This window comes from Rhea pennata, unplaced genomic scaffold (assembly GCF_028389875.1).
Source record: "Rhea pennata isolate bPtePen1 unplaced genomic scaffold, bPtePen1.pri scaffold_33, whole genome shotgun sequence".
NCBI classification, from domain to species: domain Eukaryota; kingdom Metazoa; phylum Chordata; class Aves; order Rheiformes; family Rheidae; genus Rhea; species Rhea pennata.
Genome location: NW_026907680.1, coordinates 3,091,466 through 3,102,743, shown reverse-complemented (window position 1 = coordinate 3,102,743; position 11,278 = coordinate 3,091,466). Strand labels below are relative to the sequence as shown.

The following is an 11,278-nucleotide window of genomic DNA, read 5'->3' as shown; positions in this document are numbered from 1 at the left end:
TGGCTCCGGGATTACAAGTGGCACCCCTTGCTGCCTCACTGCCCCTCAGTTCTGCCAGGCTTCTCCTGGAGCTGCCACATACCTGCCCTGTCTTGCAAGGCCCCTCTTGACTGTCCAGCCCTTCCTCCTCTTCCTCTAGGCAGGAGAAGTAGACCTTCAGGGTCACTTGCTTGTCTTCTCCCAGCTGGTATTGGACGATCTTCTGAATACTGGGCTTTTCTTCAACCAGATTCTCAGCACCCTCCTGCACCTGCAAGACAACTCCACACTGTGCAATGTGCCCCACTTCCAAGTCCACTCCGCTGCTCTCCACATGTTCCTCATCAGCATCCGGAGACTGCAGGACCTCGGCAATCACCAGGCCCCTGGCTATGGCTTGGCCTGGGCCCCCCGCCGGACAACGGCTGCTGCAGGCAGGGGCTCCGCAGCCCCAGCGGCAGAAGAGCAAGGGGCACCGCAACATGTCCCAGGCTTTGTGACCTTCTCCTGAGCCTTCCTGCCAGCACCCTATTGCCCTGAAGCGAAGACCAGCCACGCTGAACATCCCCTTCTCATTCACACCAAGCATCTCAATAATCACACAGCTGAGCAGAAACTCTCCATGGTCTCTCACTGAAAACCCCAGCACTACCATGGCCAGAAAAAAAGAGAGGGCCCCAGGGGCTCTGCTGGAGTGTTCAAGGAGGGAGCAGCAGCAAGAGCTATATTGCAAAACTAGAGCCCAAGCAGTGCCTTTGAAGGCAAGCCCTGGGCCAAGTCAGCCAGGGCTCAGCAGAGCCCATGGGAAAGGCTCTTGTCCCAGAGAAGAATGCTTCTGCAGACAAAGGAGCTCAGCGAGGAGCACCTACCTGTCTTGCCTTCGGAGCGCTTTCATTCACAGCCCACACAGCTTGCACTCTAGCACGTGGCGGTTGTTCCCAGGCGCCTGGTGCCGGCCGTTTGGCAAAACACTCTGGGGTGGTGGAAAACATCCTGCGAATAGGCACCAGGGAGGTGGCATGAGCCCGGGGAAGCTGGGGAGTTTGGACTCCACGCAGCGCTCCCAAGGGGGGCACCTGCCTCTGCAGCAGAAGGCAGTTCTGCAGCAGCAGCATGGGGGTTCCACTGACGGGGATCACATCCACAGACACGGATATCACCTCCCGCCAAAACACCCACAGCTGCACAACGTGCCCGCTGGAGAGCTCCGAGTGCCCACAGCAAGACTTTCTCTCCAGGCAGCAAGGAGAGCAGCAGGGTCCCCTACAAGGACAGCCTCCAACTCACACCATTACCTGTGTCCTGTCAACTGCATTAGCCACTGCTCCGTGGCCCCAAGGACTCGGTGTTCAGGGATGGGCAATAGATTGCTGCTGGGCACCCAGCAACAGAGAAGGAGAAAGGCATGAAGGCAGCCCAGAATAAAGCCCTTGTGTGGTGGGAGCCAGCACAGAGTTGGCCAAAGCCCCCCACAAAGCCCACATGAAGGCAGAGCATGCCCGTAGGTCACAGGGACGCTGTCGCTGGGAAGTCTTGCTCCCAAAGCACTTTCAGAGTGCCTCCACCAGCCCTGGCACTGCAGCCCTAACAAACCCGTGCTGAGAAGATGCTCCCTTGCTAAACTGGAGGCTAGGGAGCCAACAAATATACTCACGTTGGAAACATATGGTGGCAGGGAGTACGGGCCTGGACATCGAGGGCTTTGGTGGCTGCAAGGATCGAGTCTCTCATCTCCAGCATCTGCACAGGGGAGAAACACAGGTGAGATGCTGCCAAGAAGAGGATCTTGCTGCTCACAAGGGCAGCCAATGTTTGCACTGTTCAGAGAAGAAGCTGCTTCTCAGAACAGCAGAAACAACCTTCTCTCTTGCTCACTGCAACCCCTCCATTCTACACAATAGCTGCTCCCTGGACATACAGGCAAATGGGGAAAAGCTCTGGCAGGCTTTTGTCAAGGGCAAGAGCCAAGAGGCTGATCCAGGAGAGCAGTTCTTGCCTAAGGGAGAGACTGAGGGAGGGCAGCGCAGGGGAGGGCCACTGACGAAGATCAAGGGCAATGTGCAGGGCAGTCCTGCCAGGGAGGACAGGAGGGGGCAGTGGGGGCTACGGCAGGTCTCTTTTCCCAGAAGGGAAAATTATTTCTCAGGCTCTGCTCTGACCCTTCCCATGCGCCTTCCTGCAAACACCCTACTGCCCTGAAGGAAAGACTAGCGACACTGAACATCCCATTCTCATTAATCACACAACTGAGCAGAAACTGAATTTTCTATTGCAGAAAGGCTCTGCAGTTCAGAGGCAATCAAAAACGGGGCCCCGGTGCCTCTGCTGGTGTGTTCAAGGAGGGCGCAGCAGCAAGAGCTATACTGCAAACCTGGAGCACAAGCGGTGCCTGTGAAGGCAAGCCCCGGGCCAAGTCTTGCAAGGCTCAGCAGAGCCCATGGGAAGGGCTCTTGTACAGACAGCGCCCATAGCACAAGGCCTGGGCAGAAAGCAGGCTGGCACATGAAGGGCCTCAATGAGGAGCACTTACCACGCCAGACCTCTGACGGCCCTCGCTCAGAGGACATGCAGCTAGTTCTCTCCGTTCCTTCTTCCTGCCCGCTGCTGCACTCTGTGCAGAGCACTCTGAGGTGACTGGCACCGGCCTGCAAATACACACCGCGGAGAGGTGATATGAGCACAGGGGGAGTAGGGTCCCCAGCTGGCCCTCACCAGCTTCACACCTGCTCCTGCAGCAGAAGGCAATTCTGCAGCAGAAGCACAGGGCTCCCACTGAGTGTGGCCGCATCAGAGCATCACCTCCCACCAAAACACCTGGGGCTGCACGTCATGCCTGAAGGAGAGCTCCAGGAGCCCAAGGGAGACTCTCTCCAGGCAGTGAGGAGAGCAGCAGGGTCATCTGCCAGGACAGGCTCTAAAATACATCATTACCTGCTGTCCTGCCAACTACATAAGACCTGAACACTCTGTGTTCAGGGATGGGCAATAGGTTGTTGCTGGGCACCCAGTGTCGAAGAAGGAGAAAGGTATCAAGGCAGTCAAGCATTAAGCTCTTGCATAGTGGGAGGCAGCACAGAGCTCTGCTGAACCCTCTCCCCACCCACAGAGCCCAGATGAAGGCAGCGCATGCATGCAGGTCACTGGGACCCAGCCGCTTGGAATTTTTGCTCCCAAAGCACTTTCAGAGCAGCCTTCACCAGCCCTGGCACTGCAGCCCTAACAAACCCTGGCGGAGAGGCTGCTGCCTTTCTGAGGCAGGGGGAAAAGAAGTAAGGGAAAGTACTCACCTTAGGAACATGTTTGGAAGAGATGCAGGGGACACAATCGGAGCTGCTTTAGGAGCTGTCGGGATTGAATCCCTGTGTATTTTCATCTGCAAAGGTGAGAAAGAGAGGTGAGATGCTGCCAAGGAAAGGCTCTTGCTGCTGGCATGGGCAGCCCATGTTTCCATGCTTCAGAGAAGAAGCTGCCTCTCGGAACTGCAGAAACAGCTATCGTTCTTGCTCACAGTAGCCCCTCCATTCCACACAAGTACAGCTGCAGGGGAATATGGGCAAAGAGCTAAATGTTCTGGCAGGCTTTTGTCCAGGGAAGAGCCAAAAGGCTGATCCAGAAGAGCATGAAGGAGTCAAGGGAGGCAAGCGCAGGGGAAGGCAGCTCACTAAACTCTAGGGCAATGTGCAGGGCAGTCCTGCTAGGGAGGACAGGAGGGGGCAGTGGGGGCTACGGCAGCTCCATTTTGCCAGAAGGGAAGGTTCTTCCCCAGCCTCTGCTCTGAGCCTTCCCGGGAGCCTTCCTGTCAGCACCCTTTTACCCTGAATGGAATCCCAGCAAGGCTGAACATCCATTTCTTCTTTGAACCAAGCATCCAAATTATCACAGAGCTGAGCAGAAACTCTTCACTTTCTATCACAGAAAGGCCCAGCACTTCCAGTGCCACCAGCAGGAGGGCCCCAGAGGCTCTGCTGGTGTGTTCACGGAGAGCAAGGTGCAACAGCGTGTGCATTCCAAAACTACATTCACCACCGGCGCCTTTGAAGGCAGGACTGGGCGATGTCGGGCAGGGCTCAGTGAACCCATGGGAAGGGCTCTTGTGAGCCAGCGCCCATAGCTCAAGGCTTTTGCAGGATGCACGTTGGAAAAGAAGGGCCCCCAGCAGTGACACTTACCGCTCTGGCATTCTCGTCCACTTCATTCCCAGGCCACTCAGTAGGTGCTCCAGCTTCTGAAGATGGCTTCCTCCCGCCTGGCACTGCCTTCTGGGCAGAGCACTCTGGGGTGCCTAGGAATGGACTGCAAATACACACCGCGGGGAGGTGGCATGAGCACAGGGGGAGTAGGGTTTCCATTTCAGCCGGACAAGTTGGGCACCTGCTTCTGCCGCAGAAGGCAGTTCTGTAGCAGAAGCACGTGGGTCCCACTGACTGGGGTCACATCCACAGGAACGGGGATCACCCGCTAACAAAACACCCAGGGCTGCATGTCATGCCTGAAGGAGAGCTCTGGACACAACCACAGTGAAAATTTCTCTCCATGCAGGAAGGCGAGCAGCAGGATCATCTGCCAGGACAGGCTCCGAGGCACAGCATTACGCGCTGTGCTGCCAACTACATTAGCCACTGCCCCGTGGCCCCAAGGACTCTCTGTTCCGGGATGGGCAATGGATTGCTGCTGAGCACCCAGTGACAAAGGAGGAGAAAGGCATGAAGGCAGTCAAGAATAAAGCTCTTGCATGGTGGGAGCCAGCACAGAGCTTGGCCAACGCCCTCCAACAGAGCCTGTATGAAGGCAGAGCATGCGTGCAGGCTACTGGGATGCAGCTGTTGGGAAGTCTTGCTCCCAAAGCACTTTCAGAGCAGCCTCCACCAGCCCTGGCAATGCAGCCCTAACAAACCTGTGCTGGGAGGCTGCTGCCTTCGTCAGGCAGGGGAAAGAAACAAGGCAAAGTACTCACGTTGGAAAAATGCTTGGAAGAGCACAAGGGGCCTCAGTCTCACTCCTCTGGCTGGCTTCGAGAACTGAGTCCCTCATCTCCAGCATCTGCAAAGGTGAGAAACACCGGTGAGATGCTGCCAAGGAAAGAATCTTGCTGCTGGCAAAGGCAGCCAATGTTTGCACTGCTCAGAGAGGAAGCTGCCTCTCAGAAACTCAGAAACACCCATCGTTGTTGCTCACAGCAGCCCCTCCATTCTACACAACAGCAGCTGCAGGGGAATATGGGCAAATGTCTAAAAAAAAAAAAAAAAAAAAAAAAACTCTGACAGGATTATGTCCAGGGCAAGCACAAAGAGTCTGATCCAGCAGAGCATTGGGAAGTCAAGGCAGGCGAGCGCAGAGGAAGGCAGCTCACTGAACTCTAGGGCAATGTGCAGGGCAGTCCTGCTAGGGAGGATGAGAGAGGGCAGTGGGGGTTACGGCAGCTCTGTTTTCCCAGAAGGGAAGGTTCTTTCTCAGCCTCTGCTCTGACCTTTCCCTGTCAGTGCTCTTTTACCCTGAAGGGAAGCCCAGCAACGCTGAACATCCCTTTCCTGTTTGAACCAAGCATCTGAATAATCACACCGCTGAACAGAATCTCTCCATCTGCTATAGCAGAAAGGCCCAGCAGTTCCACGGCCACTAGAGCGAGGGCCCCAGAGGCTCTGCTGGGAGACGTTAATGGAGAGTGAAGGAGTCATGAGAGATGCACTGCAGAAGTGGAGCACAAGCAGCGCCTTTGACAGCAAACCCCGGGGACAGTCAGGCAGGGCCCAGAGGAACCCATGGGAAGGGCTCTTGTCCAGCCAGCACCCACACCACGATGCTTTGGCAGAAAGCAAGCTGGCAAAAGAAGGACCTCCATCAGGAGCACCTACCTCTCTTGAATTCTGATAGCCAATCTCGGGCCAGCCAGCTCCCGCTCTGGCCTCTGGCAGCTGCTTCCTCCAGCCCAGTAAATCCTCCTTTGCAGAGCTAGGCTGAATTGCTGGCAGCATGCTGCAAATACACACCGTGGGGAAGTGTGACACAGAGACTCTCCACCACCCAAACACCCAGGGCTGCACAGCGTGCCCGAGGGAAAGCTCTGGGTGCCCACATCAAGACTTTTTCTCCAGGCACCAAGGAGAGCAGCAGGGTCAGCTCCAAGGACAGGCTCCAGGACACACCATTACCCACTGTCCTGAGCACTCCAGTAGCCACTGCAGTGTGGCCCCCAAGGACAAGCTTTCTTGGAAGCTTCAGAAATGGAACCGGGAATAACTGCTCTGTCCCTTGCAGTCCTTCCGTCTTCAGGCACTCATGTCCCTCCTTCCCATCCTCTTCCAAGTGCCCAAACAACTCGCCCTTGCCTCTAAGGGCTGGCTGAGCCAAGGGCACACCCTCTCGAGCCTGCTGCTCGCCACCCCTGACTGCTGCCTGGAAATGACCCTCCTTCCTCCTTGCTGCTGGCAGTCAAAGGAAGGGCACTGCCCAAGGGGAAACACCACAGCTTTGGGGAGATATTCACCCAAGGCATCCTCCCCTCCAGCAGCATTCCCTGCAGACCCCTCTTCCACCTCACACCAGTTGAGCTTTTCCACTTAGCTCCCCACAAGGCTTGACAAGGGCATGCAGACTCTTCCTCAGCCTCCAAAATTGCCCTGAGACACCCAGCCCTGCTCTCCACAGATGAGCAGCATTCTCCTTACTTTCATCTACGGGCTAGGGGAAAAGGCCCTCCTCTTCCCGAAGGACCAATTACATTGAGTTGCCCAAAGGTCTGGAAGCTGGAAGCAGAGGCAGCGGGGGCAGAAAGCCAAGAGCAGGCTCTGCCAGGCACTTGCTCTTGTCTGCCCAGCCAGCAACGGAGGCCTAGTCCTCGTGGCAGAGCTTAAAAGGCATTCAGAGCTCCTCAGGACCTTGTGTCCAAGGGAAACATCACCCTCCAAGACACACAAGGCTACAGGGTCACCCTCCGCCATTCCCGGAAATTCCCAAGTGTCTCACCTGCCTCGAGGCTCTTCCTCCACCGTGCCTTCCTCCACATTGGTAGCCACCACTTTGGATTCAGGCTGCCTCTCTCGCTGGAGGAGGCGCTGGCCAGATACATGCTCTGCAATCAGAAGGGAAGAAAACACACAGTCAAGCCAAAGGCTGTGCTTTGGGAATGTGTAGGAGAAACACAGAAGGCAAGGGCAGAACGAATTGCTTTGAAGGTGGAAGGAAGTCTTGGCACAAGTGAGCAGATTGTCGACTCCCCATCAGGGCTGAGCTGCCTTGCCTCTAGTGCCTCATGCTAGGCGAGCCACGGTGCTGCAGCCTTGGCTCCAATGCCCTGCCAAGGACCAACAAAGGAGAAGGTGCAAAGCCCAGCCAGGCATCAGCCACTCCATTACCTTCCTTGCTGCTGGCAACATCTAGTCCCTTCTCCTCTTCCCACATGGGCTTCACAGCTCCCACAGACGGTCTTGGAGGGGCACTCTCAAGCACATACCTGTAAACCAGAAAAAGACACCACTCGCAAGGAAGGGCCCCGCATGTCCTTTGCTGCTTCTGTGAATTCTGGGCACACAGACACATGGCCCAGCTGCTAGGAAGAGCAGCCTTTCCCAAAGGGGAATATGCAGGACAGGTCATCTCCTGCAGGACTCCCTCAGGAAGTGCAGGGACCCAGCATGCCTGCCTGCAGGGCCACAAGCTTCCTCCTCACACTGCTCCAGGCCTTCCCTCTACCCCTGGGGAGAGAGCTCCTTCTCAGCTTTCCAAAGCAAACCCTCCAGGTCAACACTGCAGCCTGTCTGACAGCTCCTGAGCAGGCTCCTGTGCAGGCACATCAGACAAGGCCCCTTTCCTCCAGCTTTCCACCCTCTTAGGAAATTCTAATCTAGACCTCCACAGCCCTTGCAATCCCTCCCAAGCTCAGGGCAGAGCATCTGCAAAGAACAGCCTCCATTCCTGGGCCACTAGTGGAACAAAGGCCTTCCCAAGGTGGGAGCCAGCACAGAGCTCAGCAGAACCCCCACACAGAGCCCAAACAAAACCAGGGCATGGCTGCAGCACACGGGGATCCAACTCCTCAGAAGACTTGCTCTGCAAGCACATCCTGAGCAGCCTTCACTAGCTCTGGCAACACACCTCGACCAAACCTGCAGTGAGGAGCTGCTCTTTGGGTGAGCCAGGAACTCAGGTGGAAAGGAGCAAACCAAAGTACTCACGTTGGAAAGACAATGAGAGAGCCAGAATGGATCAGGGAAGCCGCTGTTTGGGTGCTTGCGAGAACTGAATGCCTCATCTCTGGCATCTGCAAAGGGCAGAGACATGGGTGAGATGCTACGAAGAAAAGGACCTTGCTGCCCACAAGGGCAGACCATGTTTCCACTAATCAGAGAAGCTGCCACTCAGAAAGAGGGAAACACCCCTCGCTCTTGCTCACAGCCACCCCCACCTCCATTCTACAGACCAGCAGGTGCGGAATAATACAGGCAGATGGCCAGAAACACTGGCAGGCTTCTGTCAAGGGCAAGAGCCAAGAGGCTGATGCAGGAGAGCAGTTGTTGCGTAGTGGAGAAGTCAAGGGAGGCTAGCAGAGGCCTTCTGCACCAGAAAGCCCAGGCTGAATGACACGGCTGCACTGGAGACCTGGGCAAAGGCCCTGGCTTGCAATGACTTTGTCTGTGACAAACCCCGAGAGTCTTCTGCAACTTGAGGAGCAGCTGTTGGACGCACTGCCCCACAATCCCAAACATGGCCAGAGGAGGCCTGGAGACAAATGGGATCCTAACACAAAGACCCCAAGGAAAGGCTGACTTTCTGGAAGACTTCTGGAGGAAGCCTAGCAGGAAAGAACTCCCAGGACCCGGCAGTGGGGGGAAAGCGGTTGCTTTGGACTTGGCCAGGCTTGCAAAGGGGTGAGAAGGAGAGCTGTGGAAAAAGGCAGACTTACATCCAGAAGAGCTTTGAGCAGCTGTGGGGAGGCATTCAGCCTGCGCAGAAAGCCTCTGTAAAACCACATTGTCACCTCTTTGCCTTCAATGAGAAGCACGCCAATGCCCTTGAAAAGAAGGGCCACGTTCTTCCCATTGGCCAGGCAGCAAGACAGAAGGTACACGGTCTCCTCCACGCAGGCCGCCACTGTTTTCCAAGGCACGGAGATGGCCACGGCTACGTGAGGATACTTCAGGGTCTCAGCTTTCCTGCGCCCTAGGCAACAAGCAAAGAGCAGCCCAGTCACGGACAGAGCCCTTCAGCAGGCTCCCACACAGTGCTGGGCGCCTGAAGGTCTTGCGGCAGCACGGAGCTGCAGAGCTCTCTGCTTTAACCCCCACAAAAGCCCCCACAGGAGGCTCCTGTCAGCCCTCCCTGGCCCAAATTCAAAGCACTCTGCAGCCTCCTGGGCCAAGGTTACCGCAGGGCTTCCTTCCCTGCACAGACACCAAGAGCGAGCCCTGGCCACCTCCTGGGAGCGGGAGGCAGGAAGGCAGGCCAAGCAGAGCAGCAAGGGGGCCAGCTGCCAGCAGAAGGCAGTGCACAGAGGAACGGTGCCGGCACTCAGGCCATGCTTTGACGAGCCTTAGCTGTGCCATGTCACGCTGGCTCCAAAGGAGGAGGAAAACACATGGGCTGCACAACAGCCTTCCAGGCTGCCTCTTAATCCATCGGTGTTAGGAAGCAATAGGAAGGACTTGTCCTTTTGAGCAGACGGCTGCTGTGGCATCAACGGGGAACAACAGTGGCAACTACACGGCACTGGAAGCAGCAGCCACAAAAGCCCCACTATGGAGCCACGTGTTCGAGCCAGTGCAAGAGAGAGACACACCGAGAGACTCTCGTTGGATTCTGCATTATAATGTTGTGATAATCAAAACACCCTGAAGCTCTGCTCAGCACCCGGGGCAGCAAGTCTCAATTTCTAACAGCTCCTGGGAAACAGCAGAGAGCCACAGCCCCGCGATGTCCCCAGGGGAAGCCGAGGTTTCAGTCTGCCTTCTTACCAGCAACAGAGGCCTCCTCGTGGCTGAGGCCGTGAAGATCCACAAGGTTGCTTGAGAGGCGAAATGCGGGTCTCTGAACAGTCAGAGGACTTTTCTTGCCAGCAACGACTTGTTTTGTAGCAACACTGAAGGTGCCAAGGGGAATAATTCTCACATCCTGCAGCCAGAGAAGTAGAGAGAAGCCTTAGAAGCATGGGAGACAGACAAAGAGAGAGTTGTTCTCAAAGCATGGCCACGGTGCTAGGTGCCCTGCCCATGGCTGGCATGCAAAGGGGCAAGACAGAGCCTTCTGGAAAGCTTGGCGGAAGCCCTGGAGAACTCCCTGAGAAGGCCATTCCCCATAGTTTCCTCCCCCTCCTCCTCAGCCTCCAAAGGCAACGTTCCCGCCCCTCCAGCACACGAAGAAAAGGCTTTCCCAGAACAGCTCCCTTTCTGGCCTTGCACTCTGCCAGGATCTCCAGAGAGGGCCCAGAAAGCCTCCCACCCTTCCAGCAACCGCAGCTGCACTGCACATTGGGCACCTCCCTTTTGGGAGAAGTCGGTCTGGGGCACAGCTGTCATTTGCAGCATGCTTCTGCAGGGAGGTTGCTTCTGCTTGGAGAGGAGGGGCAGGACTATTGCGGCCCATGGCCCCGAGGGGTCAGTGCTGCTGCCAGCATGGGTATGGGAGGGGAGGGAGAGGATGGCACATCCACCTTGTTCAGCACCAGCTTCTCCTGGATGTAGTTGGAGACACCCTCCCAGATGGGCACGGCCACTGCAAAGCAAGGCAAAGAAACGTCATGCCCCCTGCACCACAAGGCACCATCAGCGGAGGACCCTTGGGGCACCCCCAGACTGCCCAGGCTCCCCAAAGCCCCCGGGCATCTACAGCCCATCTTGGCGCTCAGCCTCTCGACAGCGATCCTGGGCAAGGAGGTCGCGAAGGCCTTACCCTGCGGGGGGATGGTGGGCACCCGCTGCTCACGCTGCGTGGCGCGGCCAGCGTCCCGGAGCTCCATGTCCGTGCCGGGCGCTCTGGCTTGGCCGCGCAGCGGGAGGGCCATGGCAAAGGCCTCCTGGCCGCTCGGCTGCTCCTGCTGCGCCCTTCAGCACAGCCCCGCGCTGCCCCGGGCTCCCGTCGCCGGCTCCCGCTGGGGCTCGTCGGCTCCTGGCAGCACAGCGGTGCCCAGAGCAGCCCCAGCGCCTGCGCTGCGGCGGGCTGTGCGGGACGAGTGGGGAGGGTGCGTGGGCGGGCGGGAGAGGGCAGCGGTGGCTGTGACCCGGCAGGGATGTCCCCTGTGACGCCAGCCTGTGTCACAGAGGGGACCAGGACCCCCGCAGCCCCGGGGCCCCCGGCCAGGGCTGGCCCT

The 11,278-nt window shown here is 57.3% G+C and overlaps 1 protein-coding gene across 1 annotated transcript in view; it reads right to left on the bottom strand.

Moving 5' to 3' along the window:
• Positions 1-6,938: 6,938 nt before the first annotated feature.
• Positions 6,939-11,278, bottom strand: part of LOC134154720 (uncharacterized) — a 30,321-nt gene continuing 25,981 nt past the window's right edge. The window contains 2 exon segments of the mRNA XM_062601398.1: positions 6,939-7,048; positions 9,927-10,083. Coding sequence (XP_062457382.1) covers positions 6,939-7,048; positions 9,927-10,083 — 267 coding nt within the window.